Source organism: Drosophila eugracilis, unplaced genomic scaffold (assembly GCF_018153835.1).
Source record: "Drosophila eugracilis isolate 14026-0451.02 unplaced genomic scaffold, ASM1815383v1 contig_1765, whole genome shotgun sequence".
Classification (NCBI taxonomy): domain Eukaryota; kingdom Metazoa; phylum Arthropoda; class Insecta; order Diptera; family Drosophilidae; genus Drosophila; species Drosophila eugracilis.
Genome location: NW_024572605.1, coordinates 5,310,126 through 5,325,586, shown reverse-complemented (window position 1 = coordinate 5,325,586; position 15,461 = coordinate 5,310,126). Strand labels below are relative to the sequence as shown.

General features: G+C 41.0%; 6 protein-coding genes across 10 annotated transcripts; 3 read left to right on the top strand and 3 right to left on the bottom strand.

The window, feature by feature from the left end:
- Positions 1-143: 143 nt before the first annotated feature.
- LOC108104571 lies at positions 144-2,200 on the top strand. Of its 2 annotated transcripts, XM_017210723.2 has the most exons (4): positions 144-277; positions 343-1,301; positions 1,435-1,491; positions 1,595-2,200. In XM_017210723.2, the coding sequence occupies exons 1-4, from the start codon at positions 238-240 to the stop codon at positions 1,595-1,597; spliced, it is 1,059 nt and encodes a 352-aa protein (XP_017066212.1). In that variant the 5' UTR covers positions 144-237; the 3' UTR covers positions 1,598-2,200. The 2 variants fall into 2 exon arrangements, with proteins under 2 accessions (XP_017066212.1, XP_017066211.1); XM_017210722.2 differs by having other exon boundaries at positions 1,435-2,200.
- On the top strand, positions 1,516-4,925 carry LOC108104570 (NAD kinase 2, mitochondrial). Of its 3 annotated transcripts, none has more exons than XM_017210720.2 (7): positions 1,517-1,788; positions 2,220-2,267; positions 2,978-3,224; positions 3,637-3,877; positions 3,939-4,145; positions 4,214-4,616; positions 4,683-4,925. In XM_017210720.2, the coding sequence occupies exons 2-7, from the start codon at positions 2,228-2,230 to the stop codon at positions 4,784-4,786; spliced, it is 1,242 nt and encodes a 413-aa protein (XP_017066209.1). In that variant the 5' UTR covers positions 1,517-1,788; positions 2,220-2,227; the 3' UTR covers positions 4,787-4,925. The 3 variants fall into 3 exon arrangements, with proteins under 3 accessions (XP_017066210.1, XP_017066209.1, XP_017066208.1); XM_017210719.2 differs by having other exon boundaries at positions 1,517-2,008; positions 2,067-2,267; XM_017210721.2 differs by having other exon boundaries at positions 1,516-2,267; positions 3,649-3,877.
- LOC108104569 (probable ATP-dependent RNA helicase Dbp45A) lies at positions 4,877-6,860 on the bottom strand. The gene is made up of 6 exons (XM_017210718.1): positions 6,727-6,860; positions 6,129-6,670; positions 5,903-6,069; positions 5,483-5,841; positions 5,269-5,422; positions 4,877-5,207 (listed from the first exon to the last, which is right to left on the bottom strand). The coding sequence occupies exons 1-6, from the start codon at positions 6,800-6,802 to the stop codon at positions 4,916-4,918; spliced, it is 1,590 nt and encodes a 529-aa protein (XP_017066207.1). The 5' UTR covers positions 6,803-6,860; the 3' UTR covers positions 4,877-4,915.
- A 249-nt stretch (positions 6,861-7,109) lies between these two features.
- LOC108104602 lies at positions 7,110-9,970 on the top strand. The gene is made up of 10 exons (XM_017210772.1): positions 7,110-7,390; positions 7,445-7,611; positions 7,676-7,782; positions 7,838-8,052; positions 8,117-8,271; positions 8,322-8,433; positions 8,492-8,639; positions 8,692-8,863; positions 8,929-9,229; positions 9,280-9,970. The coding sequence occupies exons 1-10, from the start codon at positions 7,139-7,141 to the stop codon at positions 9,871-9,873; spliced, it is 2,223 nt and encodes a 740-aa protein (XP_017066261.1). The 5' UTR covers positions 7,110-7,138; the 3' UTR covers positions 9,874-9,970.
- Positions 9,831-12,080, bottom strand: LOC108104603 (uncharacterized transporter YutK). Of its 2 annotated transcripts, XM_017210774.1 has the most exons (6): positions 11,921-12,080; positions 11,561-11,864; positions 10,622-11,386; positions 10,231-10,558; positions 9,996-10,176; positions 9,831-9,944 (listed from the first exon to the last, which is right to left on the bottom strand). In XM_017210774.1, the coding sequence occupies exons 1-6, from the start codon at positions 12,063-12,065 to the stop codon at positions 9,931-9,933; spliced, it is 1,737 nt and encodes a 578-aa protein (XP_017066263.1). In that variant the 5' UTR covers positions 12,066-12,080; the 3' UTR covers positions 9,831-9,930. The 2 variants fall into 2 exon arrangements, with proteins under 2 accessions (XP_017066263.1, XP_017066262.1); XM_017210773.2 differs by lacking the exon at positions 9,831-9,944 and having other exon boundaries at positions 9,979-10,176.
- Positions 12,081-12,146: 66 nt separating this feature from the next.
- Positions 12,147-15,395, bottom strand: LOC108104443 (solute carrier family 28 member 3). The gene is made up of 8 exons (XM_017210504.2): positions 15,223-15,395; positions 14,392-14,445; positions 14,130-14,325; positions 13,872-14,073; positions 13,037-13,801; positions 12,630-12,957; positions 12,384-12,564; positions 12,147-12,316 (listed from the first exon to the last, which is right to left on the bottom strand). The coding sequence occupies exons 2-8, from the start codon at positions 14,443-14,445 to the stop codon at positions 12,231-12,233; spliced, it is 1,812 nt and encodes a 603-aa protein (XP_017065993.1). The 5' UTR covers positions 15,223-15,395; the 3' UTR covers positions 12,147-12,230.
- Between the last annotated feature and the right edge of the window lie 66 nt (positions 15,396-15,461).

The following is a 15,461-nucleotide window of genomic DNA, read 5'->3' as shown; positions in this document are numbered from 1 at the left end:
ATCTAAATGTTTGCTCTCGCTAAATATTGTAATTCCAAATTGAAATTTTTAAAATATAAATTGCGTTCAGTGTTGGTAAATACATTCTTTGCATCGACTGAATTATTCGATAGTTGAGATTTCACTTGTGCGACAGCGGCTATTCTATTTTAACAGTTATTTTCGGTAACCAAAGAGACGCGAGCTTTTGCTAAATTTTAAAACTTCTTGATTTTAACGCGGGAGGGAAAACACAAAATGACGCATTTCAATGCGACTGGCGCAATGATGCCTTTGGGTTTGTATTAGTTTCTTCTCCATTCGAAATTCCCATCTTAAAAAGTTCGCTTGCCAATACAACAGATGAATACTATGAGCAGTGCGTAGTACCAAAACCCAGAGTACCACGCCGGTACTCTAGTAATCCCATCCCAAAGAGGTGCAATCGTCAGGCGGGGAGGTTGCGATCTTATAAAGACGTAAGACAAGATGATGAGGAAGACGAAGAGGATGAGGATTTCCTGGACTCCGAACTGGTGTTAAATGATGATGTCGACGGATATGGTGCCAGCGAGATCCATTCTAGTACGAGCCAAAATAACTTTGAAATTAATGACTTTAACAAGGTGTTCTGCGAGGAGTCGTCCGAACCGGAACACACTAAAAATTCTGCCCAATGGCGTATTTACGGCAACAACATTAACCGGGCAGACGGAGCAGCTCCATTGACTTCCAATAACCAGGCACGTGATCCTGTCAAGTCACGCCTTGATCTTAGAGGTGGCTCTCGTTTCCGGAATCAACACAATCAGTGGCGCAACCTTAAAAACCTCAAGAAACGTAACGAGTTTCACCGTCGTCAGCAGCAGACTCAGGGAGCTAAGGAGCAGCGCCTGCGTACCCCCTATAATACCTTCAACAGCCAAACGAACCAAGCCAAACAGTCAGCTGACATTGTAATGACTATAAGGAATGAATATCAGTACACTAACAATGTACCCATTGATCTCCATACAAGCACCAATCTATACAACAGGACCAGCTCCAGTTCAATCAGCTCTCTAATCGATTCGGTATCCCGCATTCCGGATAATCGCATCAATAATCGTTTAGCCTCTGAAACCATCTCGCACTCTCCGAATCTCTCTAACGAAGTATTTGCCGCAGGAGCGCCGGCTAATTGTCTTCTCGAGCCGAGCCTGGACACAACCACGGCGGATTCCGAGAGCATTAAAGTCAGTAAAATGGCACATAACGTTCTGCTTTTGCTGAAAAGCGTCGCCCAGAAGACAGCTCAAGGGGAACCCTCTGAACTTTTTCAGGTAGTGCTATGACAAAAATAAGATTTTTATTTTGAGATAACCTATACGCATGCTTGTACAATTTGTAAACTCAGGGGCTGCATCCTATTGATCCCATGTTTATAAAGATATACTTTTGAATTCTCTTTTCTAGAATCTAGACTGGTTAAACGGGCTGAAAGATGAGCCCCAAAATGACTCGATTCAGAATGTAAGTGGACAGTACCAGCAGTAACGTTTTAACTAGACAGCGGACAATCTAAATTAAGTTTACGTTAAGTACCAGCTAATGATGTTTTAAATCAAATTCGTAGTAGGATTGGCGCGAAAATTCTGTTTGAATTGCTAATCCGGCAAGAAGAAGACTTCAATGTGTACAAGTGAATGGCAGAGAGTGAATAGTCGCCAACGGAGTTTTTTTATATACAATACATATTTCGGCTGATAAGAACAGGCTGGGCCCCTTATCAGCAATGCACAACAAGATGTACACACGGACGGGAGAGATGTAAGAAGCGAAAGCGGACGAAAATAGAAACAAACGGCGATAAATTTACAGCAAATGCGAATTTTCATACATAAGCGATGTGTCAAAGAGGAATAGAGTAATAATTAATCAGTTAATCTGCAAAATCGCCGGAGAGTGGACGTGAAAATGATGAACGGAAACGGATAGCAGTGAGCAGTGATCGTAAATCCGAATAGGACTAACAATAACCTCAACCTATGTATTCTGCTTGTCGAATATAGAGCACGGCCACTTAGTTATTTGGTTTTTTTTGTTAGGTGCCGACAGCAGCCAAGAGAACAAAGAGCCATCGATTCTTCGTTTAGTAACTTTTAGATCAGAAACTTGTCTTAAGCTACATTCTTTTTTTTCAAAGAATTTGAAATAGACTTAAATAAATACCCTAAATGTGTGTGGTTGGTCTTTCCTAGTGCTCAGCATGTTGAAATCGAAGCAGTTGTTCCAGCAGTTTTCCAAAGGTAAGGATTCCTATGTTCCGGAGTCGAAATGGCGCAATATAAGTTATATTTACACGCATTGGCTATCTGTGTTTTCGTTGCCGCCTGTATTATCAGCATTAGGCATGTGCTGGAATAAACATAATACTATATTACCAGACTAAACGTAGGCTCGCCTTGACAGGCCTTAATCGCATCTGACTCTGGCCAAGCCGAAGATTATCAGTAAACACTTTTTTTTTGCCAAATTCTTTGTCATGATGAACTTTCCCCAGCTACACTCGTTAAGAAAATTATTCTCTCAATAAATTTATGTTACCTAAAAACATACAATAATTATATTTATATAATACCTATAATAGCTTTGAATTGATTTTATATTGTTTAATGGGTAATATTTGTCAATAATGATAATTCAAAGATAGCAAATGTGTGTTCAGATAAGCTTGCCTAAAATAAAATGCTGGCAACAAAAAGTTAAATTTCGAAAGGAAAATAATGATAGGAAATCAAAAGTAGATGGGAAAATACTTTCGTATCTCACTGTAAGTTTCATCAGCTGCTCCAGGAAATCCCCATCGAAACCGAAACATTGGCTTTTCTTATTTGGGCGCAAAATGATTAAGAGTGGCAGGAAAATTGTCCCAGAAGGGTTGCGTAAATTTCCTGTCCGCAGGACACAATAAATATTGGACTAACAGGCCATCAACCTGAAATTGAATATTTTACAGAGTACGCGAAATTTACGCCGACTAACTTTAAGCTAAAACGGGCACTAGTGGTCACCAAGTTGTCCCGCTATGAGTTCGAGCAGCTTCGGTACCCGGAACTATCTCCAGATCAACTGCAACAAAAACTCCGGGACCGGGGCACAGACGTGGAGATGGTCCTTCACCTGCACAAGGTGCACAAGGATTTCGAGCGGCGGGTAGTGCAGAGTTTCCAGAATGTTGGTTGCGAGGTGAAGTTATCCAGCAGGTGCGTAAAACAAGTCCCAATTTGCCCTCCAGATCGGTGATCGGATTTAACCGTAGGGAGGCTCCGTACATGATTTTGATCCAATTCACTTGTTTTATAAATGACTATACCTCAAAATATGTTTGTTAATTAGAATTCATACAGAATTCTCCCTAAGACTTTTGTTTTTGTACTATGATTACTTTATATATAATCTACGAATTAGGATATGTACCGAAAAACCCTATCTAGAGACTTCCAATCACTGCTCCCAATGTTGTGTTTTGTATCTCGTCACCTCGTCACATACTATACTTTATATGTATCTTCGATTCGTGACTACTATCCACTACAATTGATCTCTACCATCCACACACTACGTGTCTCCCCATGCGGCCCATCGCCTTGTGTGTTGACTTTACTAAACGAGCAGACTTGAATTTAGAAGCTCGTTGAGCAAGGATGTCATGAGCTGGGCGGACGTCATCGTGCCGGTGGGCGGTGATGGTACCTTCCTTCTATCAGCCGGTCGCGCCAGTCCACTCTTCGCCCTCAGCCAGCAAAAGACACCGATCGTGGGCTTCAACTCGGATCCTCTTCATTCCGAGGGTAGACTTATGCTACCCAAACACTATTCCGACAATCCTGCCGATGCCGTTTCCCGAATAAAAAGTGTAAGTCCTGAAATCAGCAATTTCATTTGGTTATACTATGAAATATTTTGATCCCTTACAGGGTGACTTCAAGTGGATGCATCGCTCTAGGGTGCGGACCACGCTGTTGGGCAGCAACGGTAAGATCCCGGAGTCGACGGACCTCTTCCGGCATACAGAGGTTAAGATGGAGCAGGTCACCACGGCCCCAGAAATGCTTGATCAGAACATGGCTTATAAATATAAAGCCAAAATGAAACGTATTCTCCCGTACTTGGCTCTAAACGAGGTATGACAGTGAAGTTATGAATAAGGATTAACCACTAATCACTATGTTTCATAATTTATGTTCGATAGGTATTTATCGGCGAACATCTCTCAGCACGAGTGTCCCACTTGCAGCTGGTGCTGGACCACCAGGACGTGGTTAACAAGACCAAATGCTCCGGGTTATGTGTCAGCACTGGGACGGGCTCAACTTCCTGGCACACCAGCATCAATCGCATCACCAGCCGGGATGTGGACGACCTTTTGCGCTCGCTGCCCAACAGTGGCTCCAAGGAAGTTATGACTCTGCGAAAGAAATCGGGGGAGATTGCCCAGCGGTACAACCAAGGGCTGCTATTCGCGCCAGATGATCCTCGTCTCTGTTACTCGATCCGGGAACAAATCTGCGTAGGTGTGTGGCCCTCGCCAAAGACGTTTAAGGAACGCGACTTTGCGCAAACTGTGTTTGTGAAGTCGCATTGCATCGATGCCAGTGAGTAGTTTTATATCAAACCACAAAACAAGATATAATTCTGTAATGTTAATTACCATTTCACAGACCTGGTTATAGATGGAAGCATTTCGTTCCCTTTCAATGATGGCGCCAAAGCCTTGCTGGAGGTTCATCCAGAGGATGCCCTTCTGACAATCGCTTTAGACTGAACCCAGTGATGCGTCCCAAGTGCCTGGTTATCTAGCATGTCTGAATTTTTGAAATTATTTAAGTATGCATTTTGCAACTACTTAGAAATGTAAGCTCAAAAGTTATTTTGTTATTATATAAACGTATATTTAAACATCACGCTTAAGCTTCCCCTTTGACTTTTTGATATTTGGTTTGCCCTTTTGGAAAAGTTGCTTGCTTTTGTCGAACCTTTTTAACGGTTTATTTTTTATCTCTCTACCGTCTTTAGGCGCACGACCTTTTCCTTTACCCTTTTTCTCGAAACGCGCACTGTCTACAGATTTAAAGCGCTCATCTTGCAGTAGAGCCTTGCCTTCCTCACTAGCAGCTGACTCCGCCTGCTGAAGTTTTCTTTTCCTACGTATTTCCTTCAGTTTATCCTTTTGCTTTTTCTTATAGCTGAATTTTAAAACAACAACGTTTAGGTATATAAGGATTGGGAGTGTTTTTCAAAGCTTACAGCGCTTCCATTTGATCAGGATCTTTGCCCTCCATAATCCACGTCTTCCTCCTGTAGTTCTGCGCTCGTTCATCGAAATCGTTATTGTCCAATTGCATTTCAGATTCACGACGCGTCACATTCACTTGCATAAAGATTCGCTCCACCATGCGCTCTAAAGTATATTTAAGTTTATTAACAAAGGGAAGACTCAATTTTTCTCTTAAAAACTTACGATCGATGGGATGCTCTGTAAGTTTAGTGTTGATTTCCTCTTCGATTGCGCCTAAGAGTTCCAGATCACGCGGAAATCGAAAAATAGAGATGGACATACCCTTGCGTCCCGCTCTGGCTGTTCTGCCGACGCGGTGGATATACTCTTTGGGTGTCCTGGGAAGCATGTGATTCATAACAAGCTGGACACTGGGTATGTCCAGACCTCTGGCAGCCACATCCGTTGCGATAAGTGTCCGTATATGGTTCGACTTAAACCGGCTGAGAGCAGCCACGCGTTCCTTTTGCCGCATGAAGCCATGCAGGCATACATTGTCAATATCCATATTTTTTAGGGTCATGGAGAGAAGCTGGCAGTATCTAAAAATGATTTTAAAAGATTTTAAAATATACTTAGATGCCTTATGCTTTTTAGACCTACTTTTTTGTGTTGGTAAATATCATTACATTGGCGTTTTCATTATCCTCCCGATATTTCCTGAGTGCCTCGATCAAAACCATGTCCCGATCGTAGTCGGCGCAAAGTAAATACCGCTGGTCCAAAGTATCCACAGTGGCTACATCTGAGTCTTGTGACCACTCGAGACACTACAAACAGAACAAAAGCATTAAACAAATCAGCCCAATAGCAAATCTTACAAACTGACATCTTGGGCAATGGGAAAGATGCTAGACTCCTTCATAAAGTCCTTCATGGTGGCGGAAAAGAAAAGGTTCTGCCTTGTCTTGGGAAGACAACTTTCTATTATGGACAGGCTTTCGTCAAAGTCGCCGTTCAGCATTCGATCAGCTTCGTCGACAACCAGATATTTGAGATTATCGAAAGAAAAAGTGTCGCAGCCGGTCAGATGATCCGCCAAGCGTCCGGGCATCGCAACAACAATGTGCGGCCGCTGCATAAGCTTCTGACTCTCGATCATCTGGTCTGTGCCGCCAGAAACGACACACACCCGCACACCCATCGCTTGTCCAGCTACCATGAACTGCTCTGATATCTGGTAGGCCAACTCGTGTGTGGGAGTCAGTACCAGGGCGAAGTGACTAACCGGTTCCTCGCTCAGACGCTCCAGAATGGGCAGGGCAAAAGCGAAAGTCTTTCCCGAGCCTGTCTTGGCCGCTCCAATGCAATCCTTTCCTGCCAAAATCGCCGGAATGCAGTTTTGTTGAATGGGAGTTGCTCCTTTCAGGCCTGAAATGAGTAGTGGTTTATTTCCTTGGTTCAGACATCGGCAGTCTTGTCATTACCCAACTTGGTCAGTTGCTTCACAAGCCAAGGACGCAGGCCCAGGATCTGGAACGGATTGGCCTCCTTCCGTTGCATTTTAACAAATAAAAATACAACGAAATAAAAAACGAAAACAACGTGCGCATTAACTAGGGATGAGAAAATGTTTACAATCGGTAGCAGTATAGAACTGTCGATAATTAAATTATTTCTAATATCCTCTATTAAATCGAAAAAATACAAAATATTTGTTAGGAAATATATTTATTTATTTTATTTAATCTATTTAAATAATTTAGATCCTAAATTCAAACAAATGAATTTTGTATTTTAATAATTTCTTTCTCGGCTATCGATAGGTTGGTTTTCTCATCTCTAGTTCTCTATTGGCGCCATCATTTTGTAAACACACAAGGGATTTTAGATCCCAAAATGTCCAAGGAGTCTGGTGATTTGGGTATATCCGTAAGCTACAGCGAGTTAGAGGCTATAGACCAGGATGATATTATCCTGCTTATAGATGTGGACTCCGCTATAAATATCTCCAAAGAATGTGTCACAGACAAATCGGCAAATCCTGTGGATGTCTTGTCCCTGTGGTTCAGTAAGCTATTAAGGGCGTACATTAATAAATCTGTGTGCTGCGTCAGAGCGGCTAAGGAAATGTGCAAATGGTTTAAAATTGTAGGTTTCGTTATATATTATTTTCAAGTTAATAAAAGTTAACTTCATCCTCAGGAAATGGACTCTGGTGTTGAAATTCACAAAGCCCATATAAAACTGCTTAAAGATGCGCTTGCCTTTATAACCATATCTAGAAGTCATTTGTTGACAGCAGGCGAACGTTTGATTCATATCTTGGCCTACCTTTTATTTTCATTAATTGAATTTTTTCTGGGAGGAAGGTACTCTGCGTCCAAATGTTATAAATAGGTTTAAAATAGTTATAAATATTTATATTTTATACAGTGACAGTAGTGAACATCACCTCGTTGTAGATCTTCAGATTGCTGTGCTTTCACTGGTAAAAGAGATTACCACTGGATCAGAAAAGGTTCACCCGCTCCTCACACCCTGTAAGTTAGCGACACTGCGATAAGAAACATCAAAATTATATTCTCTAACTTTTAGTGATGCAGAAGATAATGTATGTCGGCGATATTGAAAGAAAGAATATTAAGGATGTAATGATACTCGTAAAGACTAGCGAGACGTTAACTTACATCAGCTTGCACTACATGTCTTACGTTAATTTCAAGGATGAACAAATACCCGAATGGCTAAAAGAAACTATATCGTATTTATGTGAAATGATTCACGGTTACTTGGAGGATCTTTTTAATAAGGTATGTCAGACATAACAAGTCGAACTCCTATCAATAACTTATTATAATTACCATTAATTTTTAGGGAAAACTAACTGTTACCATGGATAGTTTGGAAGATTATTTGAAAATTGTACAAAGTTACTACTTAATGTTGCTTCAGATTTTCAATAATAATATGACACAAATTAACGATGATGTCGCTACTTGCATCATGGATTTAATTATGTGTGAGGAAACGTAAGTTTTTTAAAATGAATAAACATTTTTATTAATTTCCCTTTCTTCAGGAAGCTTTCAAATTATTCCGACAACCATGTTCATCAACTTATATCTACATATGTGAGTCCCTACGAAATGGATCTTTTTAAACTGGTTTACTCATTTGACGAATGTCAAAAGGTAAAAAAAATCTTATTTTCTAATCCCAGCTTATAATAATGGAGAGTTTTTATTTCAGTACTTAACCATAAGTATGCAGTATACACCAGAATTCGATTACTTCGACGTTTGCATAGATTTTATAACTGCTGTATCTGCAGACAACTCAGCTTTCCTTCCGAATACTTGTCAAACAATGCAGAAAATTTTTGAGTATTTGTTTAAAGGTAAGGGTTCCTTCAGATTATCTTCTTTTCTTCTTATCTACTTGAACCATAGATGCAACCAACTTTATCCATGCTGAACGCTACGAAAGAGTACTGAATGCCTATGCATGCTTCTTATATTTGGTGCCTGACAAAGATATACATAGATATTTCTGCGCCGGCTTGTTTCTAAAGGATATCATTTCATCGCAAGTGTGTGCGGATATACTTATGTTGTGCTTTCAGTTAGTAAACGCATTAAATTAACTTTTTAAAAACAAATTATTTTTAATAGAAATCTATAATTTAGCTTGAAAGAGGTTAATAAGTGTTGGACTGACAAAGCCATACAGCAAGCTGCAGTTTTTTGGAATAAGTGCAATAATTCCTATGCCATGTTTTCTACAAATATCAGCCAATTGCATGTGCAAAGATTTCTAAAGTATTTTCACCGTCTGGGAAAGCAAGGACTTCCGGCCATGAGCACCCAAAACTTTCGTCACCTATCTGCGGTAGCAAAAGCAAACGCGCAATTAGGAAGTAAACTATTGGAACGTTTAGATCACATCTCTGTTGCAGTGCCTACGAAAGTCGAGATCTACTATGAAATGGTAAGCCTAAATTGAGTTTTAAGCATATCTAAATTTTGACTTACCTTTAGGCGGCTCTTCTAGAACTGTTAGTGCAGCAGAATCAAACTGACTGCTCCCAGTGGTTTCAGAGGACATCAGATATGGTCAAGAAACTTCTAAGCATTGGCAAGAGTTCAATTTTTACCAGTGCTTATTTCAAGCTGCTTGCCTTTGGAAATAAATCTACTCAATTGCTGATATTACGAGGATTGGATCCAACTACTGATTGCACAAACTGGCATCGACAGAAATTCGTGGCAGCTTGTAAATTCAGTGATGATGGTCAATTAAAAGCGTTTAGTGCCCGCCACGTCATTGGGTGTGATGAGCTATTGTATAAGGCTTTGCAGCAGAAACTGGGAACTCTGGATAAAGCATCCATTGAGGGTTTAGTAAATGTAGCTAAATCAAGCTACACGCGCCAGTCTGAACACAATTGCCGAGGCTCTGGGCTAAAACGTAAGCGGAGTATAATGCGGCCTAAGGAAATCCTACGTGAAATCTATGAAGGCACTCTTCAGTTAGGCCAGTGTAGTGAGGATTTCGATGCTTCCGATTGGGATCTTCATAAAAAAGTGATGTCAAATTTAAGTAAAATCGTTCCAGGATCCAACTTTGTTTAGACATATATCGCCCAATGAATTCCGATAATTATGCATTTAAATATCGCAGAGTTTTTTTTAATAGAGAATGCCTAATAAAGACAAGGTGTGGAGTTAATAGTAAAATTAAAATATAATATTACCTGCAAAGGAAGCTGATGTAAAGCTGACGAAGCTGCCAGCGAAATAGGCTCGAAAGGCCACCTTGATGATGTCTGTTCGTCGAGATGGTGCCATTGCACTTAATGCAGCGATCAGAATAGCCAATGAACCGGGGTTCGCAAATCCGCAAAGCGCGAAAGTAGCAATTGCAGCGCTTCGTGGCTATAAGTATTATTTTGTTTACAAATAGTAATGGTGCATAAAATGTATACTAACTTCAACACTATTTTCACTGATCAGCTTTCCTAAATGTTGAAAGGCGACAAACTCGTTGATCAGCGATTTCTCAGCCACCACCAAGCCAATGTCTTGACAATCATACCACGGCACTCCCATAACGAAGACTATAGGTATAAATATCTGAGAAAGAATAAAAAGCAGGGTGATTTTTTTTAGGCCGAGCAGCTCAAAGCTCCACTCTGTTACGGCATCAAGGAAGAAAACAAGAGACAGAAGAGCAATGATGTTCGCCACGATTCCCAGAACAATCCACATGGCAGTCATAGCTCCACTGGCGGCTGCATCCAGAATGGACGAATCGGGTCTAAGCAAGGATTTAAGTTATAAATTTCCTAAATGTAATTATTCCACAAGAAATATAACTTACGATTTTTCAAGCTGAATGTTATCGGACCTGGTCTGCGATTCTTCGGTCTCCGGATAGAACAACTTGGAGAAGGCCAGCGACCCAGGAGCAGCCATCACGCTTGCCGCGATCAGAAGGGCGGGTGAGGCACCAAAGGCGACATACGCCCCCAGAACGGTACCTGACGCTGAAGCATAGCCAGAAGTACAGATTGTATGTAATTCACTCACTGTTAGTATTAGGATATACGGCCGGATGACGAGAGGGCTCTCGGACATACTCAGGAAGACGTTAGCCGCTGCATTTACGCTTTCACATACCGTGGTGCCCACCGTGGATTGCAGTAGAAACCCAAAACAGTTCAGGACGAATTGCATCCAGCCCAGGTAGTACATTATGTTTGTGATCACGCTGAAGAAGAACACCACTGCCAGTATGGCAAAAGCAAAAACAAACTCATCACATATACGGTCTCCGTAAACAAAACGGGCTCCATGCTGAGCAAAGTGCAGAAATGTTGTCATCTTTTCCCCAAGACATTGGAAGATTGAGCGTCCAATAGGGACGCGCAGGCAAAGGATACCCAGTAGAAGCTGGCCCAGTATACCGTGTGTCACAATGCGCCAAGGGACACTTTTATGGTGTTTGCTCACTGCATATCCGATCAGAATAAAAAGGAATGGACCCAACAGTCCGATCGCCTTGTAGCCGTTATCGCGACACTCGAAGCCAAGGTACGCCACCGTCAGTGATATTACAGCCACCAGCATTACGCCGGAGACTATCCTAGATTTGAAAAATTTAACAAATATTTTGGAAAATATTTCGTTTTAGTTAAAAGTTAAAGTTAATGATTTGTTTTATTTTGTAATCGTTGTTAAAAAAATATATTTCGTATTTTAAAATTAAAACCAAATAGTAATTTTTCAAACATTCAGTTTTTAACCATTTACTACTTACATTTGGCGACTAAACTCTATCCATTTGTCGATAGCAGGTTCCAGGAAATTGTTATATAGCTTGATGCCAACGTATGGCTTGAATACCCAATAGTACAGCCAAAATATGTAAAATAAAACAAATAGGATGATAAGTAGCCCATAACCAGTGCACCAGAACATTTCACACAGAATATATGGCTTAAATTTGTCCTCTTTCGGCTTTTCAGTAGTTTCAGTTGCTTCTGTGGTAACATCGTCAGATGCAGTAGAAGCTTCTGTTGTTTCTGGTTCGGGAGGAGGAAAGCAATCGTCGGATCCCTTGTCTGAATTCGTTTTTCTTATATCAGTTTATAATTGATAGGGCGGGTTATACACTCACCATACAAACTAAAAATTACTGTTGCTGCAATAAAATACGAAATGAACAATACATGAAAAAGCACATGGAGTATAATTCGAATGATTCTTTGGGCCTTCGTTGGAGGCGGCTTTTCCTCTGGAGATTCCTCTTCCGGTTCAGCCATTTAACATAAAATTTTATTGTGCTCCTTTTAAAGAAAAGGGTATGTATGACTAACAAATCAAAGCCCTCTTTTAACTTGAAATAATCTTAGAAACAATATTTATTTAATAAATAAGAATTTGTTGTATTTCATCAGCTAATTATTACGATCTAAAATTGCAAGGAACTAAAACTGTGTGGCGTTTGTCCGACCCAATTTTTGAAATATCTTGTTGTAGTTTGCCCGTTCATCGTCTTCTTGAATAAGGATTCCTGCAATAAAACAAAAATATAATATTAAAATAAATAAATAGATATTTTAGATAGCTTAACTACTGACCTGCAAAACTGGCGGAAACAAAGCAGACTATGCTGCCCACCACAAAGGCTCGGAAAGCCACGGATGTGATGGTGGAGCGTCGATGAGGCGCCATGGCACTGAGGGATCCGATGAGGATACCCAAGGAACTGGGATTGGCAAATCCACAAATGGCGAATGTGGCGATACCAGCACTGCGGGCCTGTGTAAATTCAATGGGTTTTAATTTCCTGCTAAATGGTTACTTTTAATAATTTGATAACTTACAGTGATTTCTCCACTTTCGATGTATTGACCGAGACGCTCATAGGCCACAAACTCGTTGATTATGGTCTTGGTGGCCACCACCTTAGCAATGATATCGCAATCCTGTGTCGGCACACCCATTGCCCAAACGAGCGGGATGAACAGCTTAGAAAATATCCACTCAAAGTCGATGTCGTCCAGACCCACTAAATATCCAAACCAGCTAACCAGACCATTGAGGAAAGCGACGAAGGCCACAAAAGCGACTATGTTGGCGATAATACCAAGGACAATAGGCACGGCGTTGCTGGCTCCACTGGAAGCTGCATCTAATAGCGACGAGTCCTGTCTATAAAGAGACAATTCAATGAATTTTTCGAATTGATTCCAAAATTTTTGCTAAGGACAGGCTTTTTTGAGATACTTACGATTTTTCCAGTTCAATTGAATCCGATGAGGTCTGGCTCTCCTCAGTCTCGGGCATGTAAAGCTTGGATATGGCCAGCGTGGCGGGAGCTGCCATCACCGAGGAAGTGATCAAGTGAGCAGCCGAGGCGCCAAAGGATAAGTAGGCTGCCAGGACGGTTCCAGACACGGTCGCAAAGCCGGAAACCATGATACTATGGATTTCGCTCTTTGTCAACTTGTTGATGTATGGCCGTATGAGCAGAGGACTCTCGGACATTCCCAGAAAAATATTTGCAGCCGCCGTCACGCTCTCGCAGACAGTGGTGCCCAAAAGCTGTTGAAGGATCCATCCCAGCTTGATCACCACCCATTGCATCGTACCCAAGTAGTACAGAATAGAGATGAAGAAACTGAAGAAAAAGATCACCGGCAGGATGGCGAAGGCAAACACATCGTTTTTCACTAGAAATTCGCCAAAGACGAACTCGGCTCCCTCGGTGGCGTAGCCCAGGAAAGTAGCCACCTTGTTACCCAAACATTCAAAGATTTTGCGCCCCACATCCCAGCGAATGCAGAAGATGCCGAGCAGGAATTGACACGTAATCCCTGTGATGACGATGCGCCACTTAATGGCACTACGCTTTGTAGAGAAAACATAGCCACATAGGATAAAGAAGCATGGACCCACTAGGGATACTAGCTTTTGTGTATCGTTACGGGTCTCGAAGTACACGAAAATGGCCAAGAGAGCCAAGAGTATGGCGATACTGGCAAATGAGACAACCCTAGAGAAAAATGAACGGAAAGTTTTAACTTTATGAGAGTTTATGAGTTTAAAGTTAGTGATAGTCCTACCTAGTTCTGCTGAAGTTGTGCCACTTCTTGGACAAGGGGCTTAGGTAGTTCCTGTGTAGGTTTCGACCAACCGTTGGCTTAAAAATATAGTAGTAGAACAGTCCGAAATAGATAAATCCGAGGAGGAGCAAGAGCATTCCATAACCAGTGCAGAAGTTAATCCCACACAGTGGGTTTTGTGACCAGTAGCACTCATAATTGGCTTCAGGAATAAAGAGATTATTATCTGTATTAAGGATTACTTCGTGGTATACTTACATATGTCGTGATAGTGATAGGTCGCATATGAGAAGTAACCCACAACAACGAGGTGAAGCAGTATATAGCAAGAGATCTTTACAATACGCGCCACTTTCGGATTGTTATCGAAATATCCATTTTTCTGTGAGTCCTCGGAATGGTCTACCGGTGGCAGCTCTTTGAATTCTTCAGAGTCATGAATTTCCAATTCTTTCTATAATAACTCTCTTATATTTAAACCAAATTTAATCATGATTGGCATTTTAAAAAGATAACTTACGTGATCCAGTTCGTAGCCATTGTTAATAGCTCCTTTTGGTGATTCGGCTGACATCTAGAACGAAATTATAGCACACGACATTATTGGTTATGGGCCGCAATCGTAATCAGGTATAATCTGTATCAAAGTATCACAGCCATTGAATGGGCAGATATGTCAAGTGTCTAACGGCACAAGATAGGTTTCTTTTGGCCAGCTAAATCAAGATTGGACGAGTTGGACAACTCATGCCCACTCAAAAGAAAGCGATAAGTGTTGAAAAGACGTTTTCCAAAACTGCACGTGGGCGCGAGTTCATTCCACTTGGAGATTATTATTTTAAAAGTCAATGGCTTTACTCCACCACGCGGATTGATAATCATATAACTTCCGGTTAATGCATCAAAGGGTTAAGGGCTGGTATCGGTGATAAACTATGAAATTGGTCGTATATATGCCACTTTAACTTTTATTCTTGATAAGCTCAGGTTGTAAATCCCCTTCAATATAGTATAGATCCACGTTGGGAGGTATTTCGGTTAGGATTTTCCATTAAGGGTAATCGAAAGCGTGTTGATAGCACTATCTGAGTGGCATTTAGCCAAACTCGTGAAAGTTAATAAAGCTCTTGTGTATAATCATAATGTTCTTAGAAAACGGAAATATTTTCCGTGTTCTGTGCACCTCGTAAACATGTCACTAAACCACACGTGTCTACCCTAGATAATGTATTTATTTCACTGTAAATTGTAGCAAAATAATCATATTTAAGTTAAACTCCTCTTGCAACACAGCTAAATAAAGTCTTTATAATTATAGCACCTTGATGTCGTGCAACACCTGTTGATTCACCTTTTTATATTGTTTGTTTTCGCTTTGTATTTAATGAGTACTGTCGGTGTATAGCCGAAACGGGTTTTCAAAGTCGTTACTCTCGATGCGTACTGGCCGAATACTAATGACTGATTAATGCATCTGCTTAGCCTGGCTAGAAACTGTGGCTAACTGCCATCGTTGCCCGTTGAAACTCGCGGAAAGACTAAATTTTTTTAACTCCGTCCGGGTGTTTTTAATACGATCGCAAGTACACG

Bases quoted from the DNA above. Each gene is read 5' to 3' on its own strand.
- LOC108104603 (XM_017210773.2), bottom strand. From the start codon at position 12,065: ATGGCTGAACCGGAAGAGGAATCTCCAGAGGAAAAGCCGCCTCCAACG. The intron at 11,387-11,560 runs GTAAGTAGTAAA...TTTCAAATCTAG, and splicing joins ATAGAGTTTAGTCGCCAAAT to GATAGTCTCCGGCGTAATGC. The intron at 10,559-10,621 runs GTAAGTTATATT...ATCCTTGCTTAG, and splicing joins AACATTCAGCTTGAAAAATC to ACCCGATTCGTCCATTCTGG.
- LOC108104569 (XM_017210718.1), bottom strand. From the start codon at position 6,802: ATGCAACGGAAGGAGGCCAATCCGTTCCAGATCCTGGGCCTGCGTCCT. The intron at 6,070-6,128 runs GTCAGTTTGTAA...TTCTGTTTGTAG, and splicing joins TCTTTCCCATTGCCCAAGAT to TGTCTCGAGTGGTCACAAGA. The intron at 5,842-5,902 runs GTAGGTCTAAAA...AATCATTTTTAG, and splicing joins ATATTTACCAACACAAAAAA to ATACTGCCAGCTTCTCTCCA.
- LOC108104571 (XM_017210722.2), top strand. From the start codon at position 238: ATGACGCATTTCAATGCGACTGGCGCAATGATGCCTTTGG. The intron at 278-342 runs GTTTGTATTAGT...CCAATACAACAG, and splicing joins TGGCGCAATGATGCCTTTGG to ATGAATACTATGAGCAGTGC. The intron at 1,302-1,434 runs GTAGTGCTATGA...TCTCTTTTCTAG, and splicing joins AACCCTCTGAACTTTTTCAG to AATCTAGACTGGTTAAACGG.
- LOC108104570 (XM_017210720.2), top strand. From the start codon at position 2,228: ATGTTGAAATCGAAGCAGTTGTTCCAGCAGTTTTCCAAAG. The intron at 2,268-2,977 runs GTAAGGATTCCT...AATATTTTACAG, and splicing joins GTTCCAGCAGTTTTCCAAAG to AGTACGCGAAATTTACGCCG. The intron at 4,617-4,682 runs GTGAGTAGTTTT...ACCATTTCACAG, and splicing joins GTCGCATTGCATCGATGCCA to ACCTGGTTATAGATGGAAGC.
- LOC108104602 (XM_017210772.1), top strand. From the start codon at position 7,139: ATGTCCAAGGAGTCTGGTGATTTGGGTATATCCGTAAGCTACAGCGAG. The intron at 7,391-7,444 runs GTAGGTTTCGTT...CTTCATCCTCAG, and splicing joins TGTGCAAATGGTTTAAAATT to GAAATGGACTCTGGTGTTGA. The intron at 7,612-7,675 runs GTACTCTGCGTC...TATTTTATACAG, and splicing joins GAATTTTTTCTGGGAGGAAG to TGACAGTAGTGAACATCACC.
- LOC108104443 (XM_017210504.2), bottom strand. From the start codon at position 14,445: ATGTCAGCCGAATCACCAAAAGGAGCTATTAACAATGGCTACGAACTG. The intron at 14,326-14,391 runs GTAAGTTATCTT...GAGTTATTATAG, and splicing joins ATGGCTACGAACTGGATCAC to AAAGAATTGGAAATTCATGA. The intron at 12,565-12,629 runs GTAAGTTATCAA...GAATTTACACAG, and splicing joins TCGAAAGTGGAGAAATCACT to GCCCGCAGTGCTGGTATCGC.